At 41.6% G+C, this 20,061-nt stretch overlaps 1 protein-coding gene across 1 annotated transcript; it reads left to right on the top strand.

Moving 5' to 3' along the window:
* Positions 1–2,752: 2,752 nt before the first annotated feature.
* On the top strand, positions 2,753–19,957 carry CASP2 (caspase 2). Its single transcript, XM_059818683.1, has 10 exons — positions 2,753–2,902; positions 8,338–8,505; positions 9,556–9,631; positions 11,115–11,209; positions 12,717–12,893; positions 14,109–14,237; positions 14,702–14,792; positions 18,464–18,613; positions 18,702–18,811; positions 19,425–19,957. The coding sequence occupies exons 1-10, from the start codon at positions 2,753–2,755 to the stop codon at positions 19,557–19,559; spliced, it is 1,281 nt and encodes a 426-aa protein (XP_059674666.1). The 3' UTR covers positions 19,560–19,957.
* Positions 19,958–20,061: the final 104 nt, after the last annotated feature.

Here is a 20,061-nt window from a genome sequence, read left to right as displayed (position 1 = left end):
CAAAATATAAATCAATGCAATATCACAATGCTTTGTCTTGGCAGATACATAAAACCACTGTGAGGAAAGTTGTCTTACAGACAGCAACAATTCTCAAACTGGAGATACACCTTTATGGGTGAGGAGAGTGAATCATGATAAAAGACAAGGTTGCCAAAGGACCTCTGAAGACGGACTGTAGGATGCAGCCAAGAGAAGCTGCCTTGGAAAGGGCAGGAATAGAAACAGCACTAAGTAGGTTCTGCCTGTGCCTTACAAACAGCAGTACTGCTGAAAGCTGTGCAATCATCAGCCACCGTAAAATCCCTACTGAGGGACTGAGGCTGCAGTTCCATGGGTTGTTGTTTTGCAGCAAGACAAATTTATGGTCTGCACTGTTGTTTGCTACTCCTCTGCTGCACTCGCTCCATGTCCTCAGCTGTGCTGCACCGGAGCGTGACTGAGGGGAGGGTGGCTGTCTTCATCCAGAAGCCAGCACCACCCGATAGCCGTCACTTGGGGTTGAAAAGCTGACAGCAAGCATGGCACCCTGAAACTACTTCTGTTGTTCCCAAGGTTCTCATCCCACACAGCCTCCAGGTGGTGGACAAGAGGGAGATCACAGCAGTTTTTCTCCTGTAAGAGAGGCAGGCAGTGGAGTACAAACACATACACATACATGTATCCTCTGCCTGGACCACCAGTCTTTGCAGCTCTACAGGAGGGTGTATTTCACTGCCCCGAACACATTGCTTGAGATGATACTTTATCATCATCATGGCAAGCATTTGCACAGAAAGGTCAATGCTCCTCCAGTTCCCGGTAACAATGCTGTGCACGGAGCCTTCTCTCTAGGCTCTGGAAAGGGCTGGTCTGTCTGCCAAGGCCACGGCTGCAGTGGAGAGCAACTGAAAACAGCAGTCCCGAGGCACACGCAGTCTTCATCATGACGGCTCTAGGTTGGAGCCAGGTTCTAGCTCTCACTCATCAGTGATGCTGTGCGGTCTTTTCAAATGGGTGAGTTAAACTGACGGGCTCTGCAGCATTAAAGTGATCTGCAGTATGCAAAGAGATGTTCACATCTGGTGAATGTCCAAATAATAAAAAAAAAAGAACATAGTAGTCCAAATCTCCTATGAAGGACAGCAGCAATCATCACAGCCTTGTCTAGGACAGCATCATTTTTAATTCATATGAGGAAACATCAAAGCATAGGCTAGAAGCAAATAAATTATTTCTTATTGTTTGATTCTTTATAGTTTAAAAAAAAAGACTTTTTATGTTGTTTATAAATAAATGGGACTGCGCTAAAAATACCTGGTGGCATCATTAGTTTTTCCTCCCAAAAGGAACACTCTGCAAGGCATGCTTTTGCTTGCATTCTGCTTATTTGATAATCTTGGCTTAGAAAAAGGAGAGGAGTTCCATTTCTAAATCTACAGCTGAATCACTTTAATATCATTAATGATGAAGCAGCTATGATACCTCTATCACAAAAGTATTATGAGAGACAAATTTGCTGAGAGAGGGAGTGTGATTTTTTTTAAAGCCAATCATTTCTCGCATCTCCCTCCTGTAGCTGCGAACAGAAAGGAAAAAACCACAGCAAAAAGCAGCACCGGTGTACCAGGCAGGAACAGAAACTCGGGGTCTGAGCTGGGCAACTCAGGGCCTTCCTGAGTGCCCCGAACTGCCCGGAGCCAGGAAGAAATTCCGGTGACCAGCATGGATGAAAGCAAGCCAGAACAAAGAGAAATGTCACCAGCTATGATCCCTGGGATCGTGTCCTCAGCATCCCTCAGGGTTATTCAGGCCTTCGGACTTGGCTTAAGTTTTAGCACGTGAAACTCCCGTGCACCACGGAGCAACTGTCGAAGCTTTACGTGACAGCAGCTGTAAACTTGCTCCTGCTTGCTCGCCCCGTCATGCTTCACGTGCGCTCCGCACGCCCGGTGTGCTCCCCTTCTCCCCTCTCCCGTACCGAACCTCACCGGAGCCCCTTCCTCGCTTCAGCCGACCTCAGCTGAAACCTGCCTCAACTGGACACGCGCGACAACACCCCTGAAAATGGAAGTCCCAGGAGCGGTGCGTTTGCCGGGAAAGCTGCGTACCTGTTGGTTCTACCTGCACGCAGAGCCCCCCCACTACGCCCTCGTGCAAGACTACGGCCGCCCCCGCCGCCACTCCGGCCCCTGCGCCCCGGGGGCGCGCGCCCCGCGGGGCGGGGCGGGGCGGGGCGGGGCCAGCACGCGCGGACAGGCCGCAGAGCAGCCCCGCCCCCCGCGGCCGAGCCCAGGCAGGAAGAGGCGGGAAACCGCTTCCGCGCAGCGAACCCCGCGCACGCGCACAATGGTTGGCGGCGCAGGCGTGCTTTGTGTCGCTGTGGCAAAGGGCGGGGCTGTGGCGCGGGACCCCGCCTCGGCCACGTGACTGCAGGAAGCGCGTCTCGAGGTTTGAATCGCTGGGGCCGCCGGGAAGGGCGGTGCGCGCGCGCGCGGCGGAGCGAGGGGTGAGCGGCGGGAGCTGGTCCCGGGAGCGCGCCCGGCACCCGCCCGCGGCCCGCCGCCGCCTGGCCCCCGCGGGAGCCGGGGGTGGCGCGGAGCGCGCCCTCGGCCGCCGATCGCCGGCGGGGCGGGCGCGGAGGAGGCCTCTTCCGCCCGTTGCCGGGCGGCGGCTGCCCGCGCAGGCGGCCTCCCTCCTCCTGCGCGGGAAGTCGGGCGGGGCGAGGGTGGCGCCGGCCGCTGAGCGTGGCTGTGGTCTCCCCTCCGGCAGGATGCTGGTGGCGTGCGGCATGCAGCGATGTCACCAGGAAGCGCTAAAGAAGAACCGGGTGATGCTGGCGAAGCAGCTGGTTTTGAAAGAACTGATGGAGCACATGATAGAGAAGGACATCATCACCACGGAGATGATGGAGATGGTGCAGGTACGCGGGTTACGCTCCGCTGCAGCGTGAGCCTTAGTTCTGGTTAAGCTCGCTGTCGTTCTCAGCAGCGGGGTAAAACTCATCTGTGCGTTACCTGCGTATTTTAATGTGCTTCTGTTTGGAGAGCATGCGAAGCAGTACAGGGTTTGCTTGCAACATGCAGGAGAACTGTCAGCTCCTTCTGGCAATATGGATTTTGTCTGAAACTTACTAGAGCGTTGGCTTGCATGCTGGTACGCAGTTGCAGCAGGCTGTGCTTCATCAGTCAGGCGGTATCTCCAGTCCTTTGTTGTTGTTTTGTGCCTCCTTTTTTTTTTTCCCTCCATTTGTGAAAGTAGGAGTAATACCCATTTCCAAAAGAACACTGTGAATGTAAGTAAATGAATATATTATAAAACAGCTCGTTGTGGCACTTGTTCTCCTTTCACTTGAAGAATTTGTATTTCGTATGTGTTTTTGTAAATTGGGTGAAGAACCTTACATGATTCAAGACTCGCCCTCAGATGACAAATGCCATTCATGGGGTTTTGTTACTTATCCTGAGCAGTGGGTGCTGTGAAGAGAAGACATTGGAAATAGCTTGGGATTGCTCCCAGAGGTATGGTAATGCACTGAAGACTGTGCAGAACAGAGATACAGATCTTCAAAGAGAAATCAAACTGGAAAGGACATGACTGAAGATGCAAGGGCATCTCAAGACTCAAGTAAGCAATTGAGGGACTTTTTAGTCCCTTAGTAAGGCTGATGGTCCTGTCATAAGAGCAGATGCTGGAAAATAGAATTATGAGCTATTTGCTGGGCACCAGTGCAGGAGGTATAAACCTGAGACTGGTAAGGTTTTTGAAAGCAATGAGGAAATAACTTCCTGATGAATTTTGACTCATTGTGTGTCAAAGATAACATGAAATTCCTCATGGGACCCGTCAAGGATACCTGTGATAAGTTGCGGGAGATGCAGGCAGTCTTACCTTAAATAGCTCCAATCCCTAGTGAAAGAGGACAAAGAAGAGGAAGACAGTGAAAATCAGAGAATAAATCAAGAACTGATTATACTGGTTTTGGCTGGGATAGTGTTAATTTCTTCACAGTAGCTTGTATGGGGCTATGTTTTGGATTTGTCATGAAAACAGTGTTGATAACACAGGGATGTTTTAGTTATTGCTGAGCAGTTCTTCACAGCATCAAGGCCTTTTCTGCTTCTCACACCGCCCCACCAGCGAGTAGGCTGGGGGTGCACAAGAAGTTGGGAGGGGACACAGCCGGGACAGCTGACCCCAACTGACCAAAGGGATATTCCATACCATATAACATCATGCTCAGAAATAAAAGCTGGGGGAAGAAGAAGGAAAGGGGGGATGTTTGGAGTGATGGCATTTGTCTTCCCAAGTAACCATTACGCGTGATGGAGCCCTGCTATCGCGGAGATGGCTGAACATCTGCCTGCTGATGGGAAGTAGGGAATGAATTCCTTATTTTGCTTTGCCTGCATGCGCAAATTTTGCTTTACCTTTATTACGGTCTTTACCTCAAGCCACGAGTTTTCTCACTTTTACCTTTCCAGTTCTCCCTGCCATCCCGCTGGGTAAGAAGTGACTGAGCAGAAGCTTAGCAGCCCACCAGGATTAAACAATGACACTGCTGATGTATGGGTCGTTAGTAGGGATGTTCAGTTGCTGGCCTGTGGTTAGTCACTGAAGGGGCAGGGGAGGGTAAGAAAAGGAAGGAAAAAAAGGAATTAAAAAAAGCCCTCTCAAAGGTAGGATAATGCCAGAGAAAACAATCTTTTTGGGAAAATGCTACTGTACTTAAGTTTTAAACTGAGGCAGAAGGGAAGAAGACTAAGGGAATCTTCTCTTCCAGGTGTAACTGGGTAAAAGGAGATGCAACAATACTTACTAACAGATTATCAGTAAGGAGAAAGGTGTTATGATGGATAAGTCGGGTAAATAGTAATAGCTTAGTGGAAGAATTGTGCCTAATACAACATACACACATACATAAGAGCTTAAACGTATATAAATAGCAATAGCAGCCTGAGCAATAGAACAAAGTGACTTGAACTAGTGTTGCAGGGTATGAATCTGGAAATTGCAGCAAAAATAGAAATATGGGAGGGATAGGAGGAAAGCATTCACAACTGGGATGGTAGTACTGCAAAATATGCATTGCACTAGAAGGGCTGAAGTGAAGGGAACAGTTGCAGGATAGTACTAATCATAACAGTGCTATAGATAAACAAAAAGTAATGTGGATAAAAAACCAGATCATCACTTGAGTCAAAAATGCTTTGTCTTACCTTTCATTTTTCTATAGTAGGTGTGTGAATTTGTAGTAGTCTTCTACTCTCTGGCTCAAATGTGGACAAAGGTCTGTGCTGTGAGGTAGCCTATTGTTGAAAGTGTACTGTGACGCTAATCATCAGGTACCTTAGTGGAAATAAGAGGAGACATGCCATTGTGTCTGATGATACAGCTTAGATTTTCCTGGATATTGTAACTGACTGGTTCTATATATCCCCCTGCTCCCCTAAAAAGTCAGTAACTCGAGAAGATCTGGATAAATAATTATGTTTTAAATCATTTTGACTTAAAAACACAAGAATTATACTTTGATTTAGACTAAACAGAAGAATAAACAAATTGGTTCTGGAAATAGGGCACTTCACTTAAATAAACTTTTGTAATCTAAGGAAAGTGAAATAAACCGAGGAGCTCAGGGAGGTGAAGGAGGGATGACATTTCCTCAAGTGTGAGGTGCTAAACCAGTACTGAAACTTTACCACAAGTAAGAAAAAGGTGTGAGGGGAGGATATTGCAGGAAGAGCCACTGAAGACAATGGTGTTGAGCTGGATTAAGAGCTCACAAGGAATATGAAGAGTAAGTAAGAGTTTATAGGTGTTCACTGGAGAAGAATTAATAAATAGGAGCAGCTTCCTTTTATGTCCAAAACAGGGAGAGAGAGTAGGAACTGACAGGAATGAATTTAAATTGGGTCATTCAAAAAGATACTAAACAATTAGAGTTTTTTCAATTATATACACTTCTAAGAAAGAATAAAGAAAAAAAATTGTGTTTACTGTATAGCAAAGATGATGTAAATATAATTATCTAGATGAAGGCCCAGAAGAGAGGGATTTCAAACACAGAGCAAAAATGATAGTGGGAATAAAGTGGGACAGTGAAAACAGCCATTTTTAAGATGAAGTTCAAAATCCACTTCATTAATGCCCTCTTGTCAGAGCATCAGATGTTCTTCCAGAGCTCTGGGATGGACCTTCAAAATTGCAGATATGATAGCAAGAGCTTTCTCTTGCTTTTTAAACAAGTTGAATATGTTGTACTGTAATCGAAGACTATCAGATGGTGCAGATATAGAGATTTAAATGCTCTGTGTTGATCGCTAGACAGGAGTGAAGGGAATGCTGGCTTTGACAACGTGACATAAATTTGATTAGGATATTTGTCAAGTATATATGCTCTCTCCACAGATTCTGCATGTATATTCAGGCTCCATAAGAAGACTAATACTATGGGATTTTGACAGGAATTCAGAGTTCATTGTGCAACCAGTTCCTGTTATGCAGATTATCAAACTCATCTGTGAGGGTATAACAGTAAATTAAGGATGTATTAGGCAGTAAAATGAAAGAAGTCTGTCTTATGAGTTTTACTTCTGAATGTTTGCTGAACATTTTTTAGTATAACCTAAATGTGGTGTTGATGTGGAAGTTACCTGAAGCGGTACAGCACTTCAGGTGTTTAAGGAAGCATTAAGGAAGAAGTCTTGTCAAAGTGGCAGAATATGAACATTATGGAAATTTCTTAACTTTTCAATAAAACTTGAGGTCAGCTTGTGTTCTTAATTATGATTTATGGCTTAGAGTCATAGACTATGAACACATATAAAGTGAAGAAGATTAATGATGCTAAGCTTGTCATAAACAGCTGCAGGTCTACTGGAGAGGAAGAAACAATTAATAGGTGCTTTAGAATATCAGCTGTCAATTTACGTTATTAGGTAAAATAAAATTCAGTGGGCTTACAGCAAGATACAAGTATATGGAGCTGGTTATCTTCTACGAACTAATGGAGAAGTGTCATCAGGAGAAAGGGCCAAATGTTTTCATACTTCTGGAAAGGCACAGGTGACATGGCTGTATGCGCTTCTAGTCAAGAATGCTCTGGAAGTTGAGGTTCCTGTGGGAATAGGAAAGGGTACTCGCATTGTCAAGGGGAAGAGGCCATTTATGAGCAGGCTGAAAGATAGAGGCTTGCTTACTGTAGCAAATGGAGACCTATTTATAGAAAGAAGTTTGATAAATAAGGGAAAGGACAGGAGAACACTGAAGTCAAGGGACATCGTCGATACAAAAATAAATTTTATTAGTCAGTCACGAACAAACATAGGTCTGAAATTTCAGAATAGTTTCATAAGCATTAGATCAACAGGATTTTGCAATATCCTTCCAAACAATGTGATGGGACAAAAGCCAAACTACTTTTAACACCAAGCTTGATAAATTTCATGAAAGAAACCAGATGATGTGAAATCTTCTGTAGCAGAGGATTTACACAAGTGACTCGAGACTTTTTTCTGGTTTTCCTGTGATTGCAAAGGTAGTGTTAGGCCTTGATTCTGTCTAACTCACCAATCACTTCTTACCATGCACCAAAAGAAGAGAGCTTGGATCTAAGTGGTAATTCAAAAAATACAGGATGAATTCCATGGAATTGATGATAAAATTTACTTTTTATACCCAATATTTTAGTATGTAACATTTTGGTATGTTTTAGATTTCACAGTGAAGGCTATTACTGTATAAATTATACAGTTTGTTAGAAAATGTCCTGTTAATATTCTAACAATTAGGACTTCCTGGGACTCTTTCACAGAGGGATAAATTTAATTTTTGATTGTTACTTTTTCTCATATACTACTATATATTGCTTCATTGGTCTAAATGTTACAGTCTGTATGTATGTAGTATCTTTTCAGAATTGTCTGCGTAAAATAAGTATTTTACTTAATGCTTTCTGAGGGGTTTGCATTACCGGTGCATGAGACTATAAACCACTGGGCAGTAGTGAAAACATGTTCTGGACTTTGTGTATTCAGTGAGGGGAAATAGATACTATTCCAACAGTAGCTGGAAGTAAAAGTTTTTAGAGAGAAGAGGGTGTATTACTGCGTGTGGTAATGTATGACAACACAGCAAGCCAACAATTCATGTACTCTCGCCCTTGAGCTAATAGGAGCAGAGGAGTGGGAGTGAAATCAACTAGGAAAAGCTATAAAAATGGATCTAGCACAGCAAAACATAGTGATGAAACATTTACATGGAAGAAAAAAGTTGAGCTGTTCTGAAGCTTCATTCAAAATGGATCGTGTTGGGGTGTTACTTTGAGTGCGGATTTTGATTTTTCTCTGGATCTAGGCCAAGTCTGGGAGCTTCAGCCAAAATGTGGAATTCCTCAATTTGCTGCCCAAGAGAGGCCCCAATGCTTTCTCAGCCTTCTGTGAAGCTTTACGAGAAACCAAACAGCAGCATCTGGAGGCAGTGATCTTGAAGACAACATCCAACCTGAGCCATGGGATTGCAAGGGTACAACAGTTTTAAAAAAAATAAAATGGAGGGACTGCATTTCAGATCGGGTTTGGGCACAAAGTGATCTTTTACAAATGAGAAAAAAAAATAATTGTTTAAAAGGACAGGATAGGTTTTTGTTGCAAATTCAAACTTGTAGTAGCCTTAGTAAAAGCAGAGGGGAAGAAATTTGGGAAGAAGAGAATTTTCACACAGAATCACAGGATGGTAGAGATTGGAAGGGAGCTCTGGAGGTCATCTGGTCCAACTCCCCTGCTCAAGAAGGGCCACCTTGAGCAGGTTGCCCAGGACCACACCCAGCATATACTGGTGCAGGGGGTTGTTCCTCCCCAGGTGCAGGACTTCTCTTTGTTGAACTGCACAAGGCTCCCAGATGTTCTTGCATACAGCATGTTCTTAATTGATTGATGTGTCATCAAGAACCCAAAAGCTGCAAAGAAAATATTTTCTCTGCAATCATTAAATTTAGTGTTCAATGATTCTCTGAGTAGAAAGCTACTAAAAGCTAGTCTTGTCTGTTGAGGAGAGAGGGACTCTTCTTTGGTTTTATTTTCACCTTTTCACTATCTGCAGTTGTCAGCATTGGACTAGAGGAAGAATTTAATATAGAGATTCAATATTCTCAGTGTGTTGACAAGCATGGAATCTCACAGTAAACATTTTATACAAAGGAAGGAAGACCAGACGTTCCCTTATTAAAATGTAGGATTTTTTTAGACTACCCTTTCTATTTTCTTGTTTTCAATTGTGCTTTACTATACAAACAATGAAATCTTGAAAGCAAACAAAAAGATAGGAATCACTGGACAAATCAAGTTTTGGCAAAAATGGGAAGGATATGACCTCAGTGTAAGGTTTCCAAAGTGGGGATTTGGGTAGAAGTAGAGATGTGCAAAGAAGGGAAGACATTTTGCATGGACAGGAAAGTGTTGCTGCTATCTTGTCACGATGTTTCATTTGTATGTGAACCATTTGTTCCGTATCATAGAGAAAAAAAGTAGCTGGTTTATGCTATTTTTTCTGATGGATTTATTGGCTGTCTTGTAGCTTGAACACTGTTATGGATCAAATCTTCCATTCCCTGCCAGTGAATCATGTAATTCAAAGAGGCCGCGCTGGATTGGTGAGTCACACATGACATCACGAATACTTGACTTGCTATCTGGTTGGTTGCTTCTAGTTTCTTAATACTCTCTTAATTCAATTCTAGAAATAAGCTTGCCATCACTTTGCTCATCCCAGGAATACAAACTTGACAGTGAACTGACTATATTATGATCAGATGCAGGAGGCAGAATTAGGCTGGAAAATGAAAGTGAAATACTGTATTGGAAGAGAAAACCCAATCAGTTTCTAGTCAGCTTCATTTATTCTTACAGCAAATTTTGTTGCTTAAACAGTACATGTCAGTAAAATTTTAGATTTTTTTGAAGATTTTCTTCTTTGTTTAAGATTTTTAATAGAGTTTTATTGAACTGGAGCTGTGAAAAGATACTGATTTGGGGCAGTATTCCTTAACTTAGACTTCCTTCTTAGCAAATAAGTTTAAGTACAAGGCCTTATGTATGTTACATGGGCCCAACGTAGATTTCTGTAGCTTCTGTCAAGTGCAGCAAATCAGCTTTTCTTTAGCAAGCATTTGTGACTTAGATCAGGGAACTAGTTGTTGGAATGAATCTCCTTGCTAGGTCTCATGTTGCCTCTGGTATTGCCTGGAGTACTCATGTTCGCTAACCGCAGCTTTAACTGTTTGCTGGTTACTAGGAGCTCTCTCTGGTGTTAAAGAACAAGTGTCTAGATTTTGAAGGTGGGTTTTTTTTTTAATTTAGGTGCAAAGGTTTTAGGGTTGGGTTGGTTTTTTAGAGCATATGTTCCTTCATCCAGGAGAGCCATGTCTCAAAAGGCTGAAAAAGGATTTCAAAGGAGATCGTGAATGTCAGCTCCATTTCTTCAGGACAGGGGAGTGAGTGAGTGTCTGCAAATGGCAAATAGTTGATTATCCTTCCCTTCATCTGCTGTTATCCAGAGGAAAGGGTTGTTCAGAGGCAGATAAACAAAAAAGGGCATTGCACTCTATGGAAGTTAGAAACGTCTAGTTTGATCACTTTTGCATGTGTTCAGCAAAAAGTAAGTAATTGCATCCAGTGAGCACGGGAAGCCTTTTATGAAAGGAAAACCACTATTCTGTTTGAATATTTTTAGCAATGGTTTGTCAGCCTAACTGTGAAAGGAATAACATACTGTACAAAATGACAGAAAGTGTACGGCTCTAATTTTAGATGAGAATTCTGTTTTCATACTGAGTAGAACAAAATTTACAAGGCCTTAGATAAGGCTAAGCCACATACAAGACAAAAAAAAAAAAGGTTGCCAATTAAAATTATTAAAAAAAAAAAAAAAGGTGTACCGTTCCAGTACTTTTGTTTTTTCTGCTGTGTTTCATTGTGTGTCTGTAGTCCTTGATCAAGCAAAATTTTTAGAGGTATGAATATTATAATACAGGAATATGCCTAAGACTGCATACTTCAGACTTTGCAAGTTAACACCTTAATGCAGAGACTTTGTAGTTGGAATTTTTTATTGTTATTGATGTTTGTTTTGCACAGAACCAATGGAGCATTCCTTGGATAATGGAGATGGTCCCCCGATTCCTCCAGTGAAGTACTGCACTCCTGAATTTTATCAGGATCATCAGCACTTGGTAAGTAGTTGACAGAGAAAATCTCCTTAAGATGAGAAACATGTGAGGTGTTTGGATATATCAGCTGGACACATGCTACTTAAAACTGAGTCGAAATGCATGCTTCATTGCGATGCAGATCAGTCTTGTGCTATTTGTGCAACTGAAAAGTGTTACTAGTCATGTTTGATTCTCATTTACAAGTGTCAAGAAATTCTGAGAAGTTCTGTAACTCTATACAAATCTCTGCCTCTGTTTTTGGTTCATGAAAAGCTTCATGAAATGCCTTCTGTTCTGTTGCTCTGTGTAAGCTATCAGTGCTACTGCCTCGTTCATTTGTCTGCATCCTCATCTCCTTCTGTGTGATGACACACTCTGCACATGACTGTAAGATATTAGAACTGTGTTTCAACTAGTAGTTACAGTTTTGGCTGTTTCAATGGCCAACTTGTACCTGGAAGAGTCTCTCCTTAGGCTCAAGAACCAGATCAGGATTCTGTGCTGGGTAGTACTGGGTAGAACAACCTGAATTTCTGTTCTTCTCCAGTGTTACAAGTTATGTAGGTAGTCTAATTACTTTTTGTCTATTCTGTTTGTAAAGCATAGGTTCTGGTGAGGTGGGCTTAAGGAAGAAAAACCATTTCGTGTAATGGGGCACTTACTAGAGTTACATGATGTGCTAACCCGTAACACTTCTGTCACAGGCTCTGTGTACAGCAAAACAGATTTATTTTTTTTTAACTATCTATTGGGGAGACCTAATTAGGCAGTGTCAGTGTGAGCTTGACTTGCCTCCTTTTACATTTGCTCCTGGGTTACACCCTTTTTGATACGCTCCTTTGGTATTAAATTTCACTTGAATTTGCAGGAGTGTTAGTAACTGATTTACTATCGATTTGTTGTTGTTAGAGTGGCAGGGGCAGAGGGAACTTATTTTGAAGATACCGCTCTTAAATTAGTTCTTTCCCTATTAACCTTTTTTGCCAGCCACATAACTTTCAGGATCAGTGACTGACAGTCCCTTGCTGTTAAAATTGCGTTCACATGCTATTTTACATCTCTGTCTGCTCCCAACAGCAATTAAGAAATGTTAGCTAAATTTTACATAGCGTCGTCCTAAGGCCTGTGATGGGAATGACGGAAATACGTGGGGCTGTGCTGGGGTGAGGGTGGGGAAGGGGAAAAAGTTAGCAAGACCTAATTCACAGTTTGAAATGTGTAAGCTGTGTTTCTTTTAAAATGAGAAATAAGGCAAGCTAGTGTAACAGCTTAATAATAGTGCTGTAGGATCATCAGTTATGGAGACTTGCAAATACAGTTGTCTTTGGGACCCTTTGCAATACAAACATTTGTTTTATTTATTAAGAAAAAAAAACCCTTCAGAAATTTGACCTCTGCTGTTTTTGTGCCTTCTCAGTTGAGGAACCCTGCATATCATATCAGGCTGGTATGTAGGGATTGCTGTTCTACTCTAACACTCTATTTCCTTGTGTAGTCTAAATTTACCAATTTTACATCTTCTTCTCAGGCATATAAACTGATATCAGAGCCCCGAGGCTTTGCACTTATTCTCAGCAATGTCCATTTCAGCAGTGAGAAGGACTTGGAGTATCGTGCAGGGGGAGATGTGGACTGTACTTCCCTGGAGTTGCTTTTCAAGCATCTTGGGTATCAAGTGACTGTCTTTCATGATCAAACTGCACAGGTAAGGGGGATGCATCCCAGTACTTCACAACCAACATGGATGAGAGTTTGTAACTGTTACATAAACATCTCAAGAGCTTCCCTTTGGTATAACTAAGCTTGAACAGGAAGATGTGAATGGTTGCTTAGGAATAGAAGATAAGGCTAAATGGGATGATGTCTGCTAGCATACTGACAAATATGAAGAAGCTTGGAAAGCAGAGGACTTTACGATGGAAAGTAGGATCACAAAGGACCATAAGAGGTACTACTCTAGTCTGACCCCTTGTAGTGCAAGGAGCAAGAATTTCTAGACCACATCTGGCATGTGTGTTAAAACCACAAATGAATAAAGTCTCCAGTTTACTCTATCTAGACTTTTCCAGTGATCTGCTATCCTAAAAGTTAAGTGTTGCAAATATTTGACCTAGTCTTTGCAAGTATAAGTGATGTTTTCATATCCTTTCACTGATGGAGTTAATTGCCATCCTATTTATCAGTCTTCCAGTAACTATGAAGTTAAGTTTCACTCTTTCACCTTTTGCGTGCTAGAGGAGTGGCTGTGCTTCACATAGGAAAATTGGCAATGTTCCATGACTGACTGAATCAAGCCACTCTCTTTCCCTAGGAATGCAATTGCTGCCTTCTCCAGCCTCATTTGTTTTTATTCCTTTTAGATCCCTATGAAACCAGGTGGTACAGAACTTGTTAAAGAGTGCTTTATTCAAGAAGGCAGCTTTTGCAACATTATAATAAGACTTCTGCACTTGCATGTTGTCAGAGTTCCTAAAATTTTCCACTTTAAATTGTTGTGTTTTAATCACTAGTGTTTCGATGCCTGAAGTACCAGAGTATGTATCTGTTAAGTTGCTCCAATATCCCAGCCAGACTCAAGTGTCAATGTAAAACCTCTATAATATATCAGTTGATTTCTCTTACGTTAAATCCGTGTGTACCAACTCAGATACTTGCTGCATCCCCCTGTTGGCTATGTAGAAATGTAGATGTCCTAAGTGATTCCTGCTTCATAATGTTATACTTAGGAGAACAAGAACGTTTTGCTGGTTATTTTATGGAACACGTGTCTTTTGTCCTGTAAATTTGATGTACGTAGGGTTTATTTCATAACAGGAGGACCATTTGTGTTTTTCCTGTACATCTGTGTTTTTCCCAGTACATTGACCCACTTTCCCTGTGCAAGTCTGGAAAGCATTTTTTTTTTTCTTCTCTCTTTCAGGAGATGCAGAATGCATTGGAGAGATTCTCTAAGCTGCCAGATCATCGGGATGTGGATTCCTGTATTGTAGCTTTACTTTCCCACGGTGTGGAGGGTGGGATTTACGGCAGTGATGGCAAACTACTACAGGTATGTTCCTGTGTCCTGATGTGAGGTGGTGTTGTAGGTTATATCTTGGAAAGTAACAATGGAAAGAGGAAAAAAGTAAAATAAAAAAAGAAAGTGAGAGAGAAGGTGAAGTGATGGGAGACTGAGGATTTATGTTTTTTAAAAAAATAAGGGCTTGTGGGAAGAAAAGGGCAGGGTTCTATCTATGAGAGGTCTACAAGATAAAAAAATGGCATAGAAATGGGGCAGGTAGGAGAAGTTGTTTCATTCTCTCTTTCTGTACAAGTACTAGGTAGAGTGCATGAACTCAAACTAGTAGGAGCTGGGGGGGGAAGGGATGTGTTTGTCACACAGTGAGTTCGGAGATAAAGGAGAAAATATCAAGACTGGTGAGGTAATAACCAAAATACAGGGAAGCAAGGTGAGACTGGGTTTGGCTCACAGAAGGCTGCAGTGAAGAATATTCATGTTCTTTCTTCTCTCAGTTGCAGGAGGCTTTCCGGCTCTTTGACAATGCAAACTGTCCAGATCTCCAGAATAAGCCCAAAATGTTCTTTATTCAGGCCTGCCGGGGAGGTGAGTTCCCAAATACTAAAAGCCATGTATTTGGCATGCCATTAAGGCTCATCTTACACACATATACACCCTCACATTCAACTTGCTGTCAACTCTCCTCTTTGCTTCTCTCAGGTGTAAGTGGGACCCATATTCACCTCCCTCTGCCCTGCTGCTGCCACTGCATCTGTTGCTCTGTAAGTGTCTTTTGCTCTGCATGAGGTGTGTGCATTGACTTGCAGACCCCAGAGCACCTTAGTGATAAAAAAAATATCATATCCCACTCATATATTGAGGCTTTCTGTTGCTATGCCTGCAGTAGGGGGAGTGGGGCACATGGTGCATCAAACTGCAGCACAGCATGGAGTGGTACACTAGCACTGGAGTCTTGCCTGAGGTCCTCTCTTCCTATGGGTCCAGGATGTGTTATGTCTCTGGTGGTGTTTCTCTCGAGCTCTCAGGCTCCAAGTCGTCTTTTTTTTTTCCCCCCCTTTACCTTATCCTGCTTTCAACCTCCAAAAGACCTTTCCTTACACCCTTTTCCACATGCTATTGTAGTCACAGAATTATTTTCTTGATTCTCATAGACTTGTTCCTTTTCCACTCTTTCTGTTCCTGTTTTTTTTTTAATTCTGCTATTTGTTTTCCCTCCTTTTGTAACTAAACGCATGTCTGCAGCTAACTACCTTTCAGAACTGCTAATGGCCAAATTTTTCACTAAAGTGTTTGGACTTTCTGAGATCGCTCCGAAACTGCAGTTACTCCAGAGAGAAGTTCTGTCTTAAAAATCTTTGTTTTTTTCCCTTGTGATAGAGAAGCTTTTGTAGCATGTATGCTTTTTGCCCTTCTTTTCCCTTGTTCCTTGCAATTGTCTACCTTCTTTTTATTTTTAGCTGAGCTTTATAGTTTGTCCTCTAGTCAAGAGAATGTTTCCTTCACCTGTTACCTACTCATGTTTAATCCCAATGCAGAGAAAAACCTAGTCTACGTGAACTATTTTGGATATCAAAAATATTCGATCCTTTAAACATTTGGAGATATTGTAACATGCATGTTTACAATATGAATTGAATGTGATTGCTTTCCATGTGTCATTGAACCTTTAGATACTCTTGACCAAATGTGAATATGCAGACTCATAACAGTGTGGAGATAAGTGTAGTAAGCCAGAGTGGCAGCTGTCCTAATTAGGTTTATTTGACTCTAATGTTACCATAATGGGTCTGTGCACATCAACATATCAGGCTTGGCCTTCCTATTCCCAAAAAGGTTTCAGTTAAGAAAGCTATGCAAAATGCTGCAGAACTGGGATACTGCAATAGACGAAGGATTTTGAGACTTGAGCAACTGAAAGGGAAAAATCTTTTTTTAATTAAAAAAAAACCACAAAACTACCTTTTTTAACCTCTTTTAAACCTTGATTAATAGTTGGAGGGGAAAGCCAGTTACAAAGTAATTGAGCTGTCAACAAAAATGTGTACCTTTTCATGTTGGCATTTAAAAGTTAGGCTAGCCAATATAATTATTTTTTTTTAAAAAGCAGCATTTAAAAGACTGTATAAATAGTGTGGACAACTTTAGATTAGTAGTCAGTCTCTCTATGCCATGCAAGTTAGCTGGAACTAGTTGGAACAAAATGAGAAATGCATAGGTTATTCTTTTTCCCTAAGTTTATCTAACACACCTTATCTATCTTCTATTAATGACACATTAAAAATGTAGATAAAGAATAGTCGGTACAGTCTACTTGATTTCCAAAGGGCCTTTGGCAGGAGTCTGCTAAAGAATTGAAGTAGTCCACCTATAGTCATGGGTCAAAAACCGGTGGCAACAGAAAGCAGTGGGAAAAGACAAATAGTCAGATTTCACTGTGATGTAAAATGAGACTTTGAAGCTGCTTAACATCTGTGTTTAATATAGCAGTTGATCCAGAAAAGGGAAGAACTGTGGTAAATAAAGACAAATAGGTAGTTAGCAGTTATTTAAATCATTTGGGAAAACAGTGATCTGGGAGCTTCAGTAAAACTTAAACAGATTGGATCAATCTGGGTGGCAGTTATTGGTGATATAAATTAGAGGTTAAGTATGCAGAGGAATATCCAGACAGGGTTAGTGCTTTACATTTTTTGGTTACGTTGGTAAGTTGACTGGAATGGTGTTTGAAGACAAATGCATAGGAAGACATCTAATTCTGAAGCTTTAATCAAAAAGGTTTTGACTTTGTACGTTATGGGATGATGACAGCATGAATAATATAGCTTGACTGTAAAATTACCTGAGTCTTGTCTGAAATAACATACACCATGAACAGTACACTAAATTTTAAGAAGATACAGAGCTAAAAGGATTTGGAGAAGTGTGATAAAAGACATGAAAAAAGTGTGGTTAAAAGTGGAAGAATTTGCATTGCTACCTTAAAGAGATGATGAAGGAACCTGATGGAAGTAATCATGAAATTTTGAGCTTTGGAGCCTTAATTATAGGCTGTATCTCTAGCCTGCCAGACAATCACACCCCTCCCCCTGCTGCTTTCGTTTTGAAGGAAAAGAACAACGTTGTTGACTTACAAACTGACCATTTCCTGTGCATAATTATGAGATGCCACCAGTGCCACTGCCTGTAAAAGGGCTAGAAATCCAAATGCATTTCTTAGGCATGACCTGGCAACAAAAACCTAGAGCCATCATAACAGGAAGGCCTCTGAAGTGGACACTTAACGCCTCCTAAGAGTATAATCTGACCCATGCTGCTAGGAAGTAAGTAGAATAGTAGATTCTCATCTTACAACAAAAGAACGGAAGGGCAAAATTATATAGAAAACCTGTAAAATGTAGTTTTATTTTTCTTACAACAGAGCTGGTCTATTAAAGTTATTGCCATTAAGCCATTAGTCTAGATTACAATGGAAACTCTGCATCATGTAAACAGCAAATTTCAAATATCAACACTTGTTATAATACATACTATTGAATTCTGGAAAGGACATTAAATGTTCTCCAGGTTTTAAACTGATCTCCATGTATTGGAGTTCTCTCTTGTGTTTGGGGTCAAATTATTTTGCATTTTATTATCGCACAATTTATGCTTTTGATTGAGACAAGTGATATTATAAGCAGGATTTAGAACTAGGTGAGAGATTTGGTCCATGTTTTCTTGATGTCTTGGAGGTAGACCTTAGCAACTAAAATTAGAGCTCTCATTTGAGTTCTCTAATAAGTAGGTAGTTAGCATTGCAAACTAGACTAGACATTTTTGGACATTCTAAGGTAGGTAAAAGTGGAAAATAGGAACTCTTAGGGCTAGGCATCAAATCCTTCCATGCATGGTGAAGAACTATCAGAAACTTCTTTGCTTTCCGGTTATCCCATGATCTACATAGGAAAGGAGAAGGAAAAAAAAAAACCCAATCAATCGGCATGCGGACTAACAGTCACGTTAGGTTGAGTAGGTTCAGCACGTGTTGGTATCTGCGTCAGTTCATGCAGAAGAACTTTCAGATTAATTTTAAAAACAGCTGAAAAAGCTTAAAGTTCATGCAAAAGCTTTCTGCTTGACAGCAGTTGTGGCATTGCTGACCAGAGCCCCAAACTAAGGAAGTACGGGAAAATTACATCCAGTAATTCAGGATAATTTCTTTTTTTTTTTTTTCTTTCTTCTCCCTGCCTCCCCCTCCTTGTTTGTTGCCCCCCCAGATGAGACGGACCGGGGAGTGGATCAGAGAGATGGGAAAGAATGGTCAGGTTCCCCAGGCTGTGAGGAAAGTGATGCAAACAAGGAAGAAAATCTCAAGCTGCGTCTGCCTACATGCTCTGATATGATCTGTGGATATGCTTGTCTGAAAGGTACTGGGGAGAGGCCCTAATTGTTAGGGCATAGGGAGGTTTTCTGTGTCCGAGTTCCGCAGAAACTTCATCGTACACTCTTTCTTAGGCACAGCAGCCATGCGAAACACCAAGCGTGGATCCTGGTATATCGAGGCTGTCACCTCTGTGTTTGCAGAGGACTCCCGAGACACTCATGTGGCTGACATGTTGGTGAAGGTGAGCTGGAGTGTCTTTACTCTCCCACACGTACCTGGTTTCTGAAGAGCCTTCCAGTGCTTCAAATTGCTAGGTTTAGCACTTGTTCCTGCCTTGTTTGGAGCAAAATTATTACGTCTTTCCCCGTTTTTTTTAACTTTTATATATACACACACACACGCACAGTTCCACAGCAGTTTAACGACAGTAAAAATGCTGTTTCTTTGACTCCTTCCATTTCATTTCTGCAGTCACATGATGAACTTATGAGAATAATTAATGCAGCTTGCCAAGAATTATGTTTCTTCTATAGAAATAGCTTTTTTTCAGGTGGACTCATTCCCTGAATGGGCTCACCACTTAGCTGCACAAGTGCTTGCACTTACATAAGGGAAAGGTGAAGAAAATGGGGTAAGAGGGAGTGAAGACAGCAGCGTGACCCATGGCGACTTGAGCTGCTGTGGAACTGCACCCTGGTTGTTTATCCTTCTTATAATTTAGAAAGACAATACGTAGGGGACTATTTAATAAGTTAAACAGAATAATCTATGAGTACAGAAAGCAATGACATTTTTCTTACTTCTGTCTTCTTAATCCTTCCAGTCATTTTTTTTTTTTTCAATCTCATATGTAGGTGAATAGGCAAATCAAGCAACGAGAAGGTTATGCCCCAGGCACAGAATTTCACCGCTGCAAGGAAATGTCAGAATATTGTAGCACGCTTTGTCGGGACCTTTACCTGTTTCCTGGCTATCTGCCAGGAAAATAACCCTGCCAGCTCTGTTGGAAGAGAGATACTGCCAAAGCTGAATTTTGAGGATGGATGTCTACATTTTCATTCTTACAGGCTGTGACATTAGGTGTGCAAGCAAGGAATGCTTGTTTATATCTGGCCAGTCCAATTCTTGATGTCTTTCTAAAATAATCTGGCAACTCTCTTTGCAGTTTGATTCAGTTCAGGGTTTAAAATTCTAATACCCTGACTTACTCCATATGTATAGAAATGTATGGAAAGAGGATCAGCACTGGAACTGGGAAGAAGTGGCAGCATCCTTTGGAAGGACACATAAGGACATTGTAAGCAAAGTGAAAGTGAAAAGGGAAACAGACCGTTGGTACAATTTTTTTAAAAGTTAAGCCTTTGTGAAAGGAAAATTATTCATAAAATGCTACTTATCTTATGCTTGTATTTTAAAATTTTTAAATACGTTCTGCCTGGTTCTTCGTGCAGGACAGTCAGCTCCTGTGCACGTTAGAAAAGGGCTCCCTTG

The sequence above is a fragment of the Gavia stellata genome, chromosome 1 (genome assembly GCF_030936135.1).
Source record: "Gavia stellata isolate bGavSte3 chromosome 1, bGavSte3.hap2, whole genome shotgun sequence".
NCBI classification, from domain to species: domain Eukaryota; kingdom Metazoa; phylum Chordata; class Aves; order Gaviiformes; family Gaviidae; genus Gavia; species Gavia stellata.
This window is presented reverse-complemented; position numbering and strand designations above follow the sequence as displayed.

Bases quoted from the DNA above. Each gene is read 5' to 3' on its own strand.
- CASP2 (XM_059818683.1), top strand. From the start codon at position 2,753: ATGCTGGTGGCGTGCGGCATGCAGCGATGTCACCAGGAAGCGCTAAAG. The intron at 8,506-9,555 runs GTACAACAGTTT...GCTGTCTTGTAG, and splicing joins TGAGCCATGGGATTGCAAGG to CTTGAACACTGTTATGGATC. The intron at 9,632-11,114 runs GTGAGTCACACA...TGTTTTGCACAG, and splicing joins AAAGAGGCCGCGCTGGATTG to AACCAATGGAGCATTCCTTG.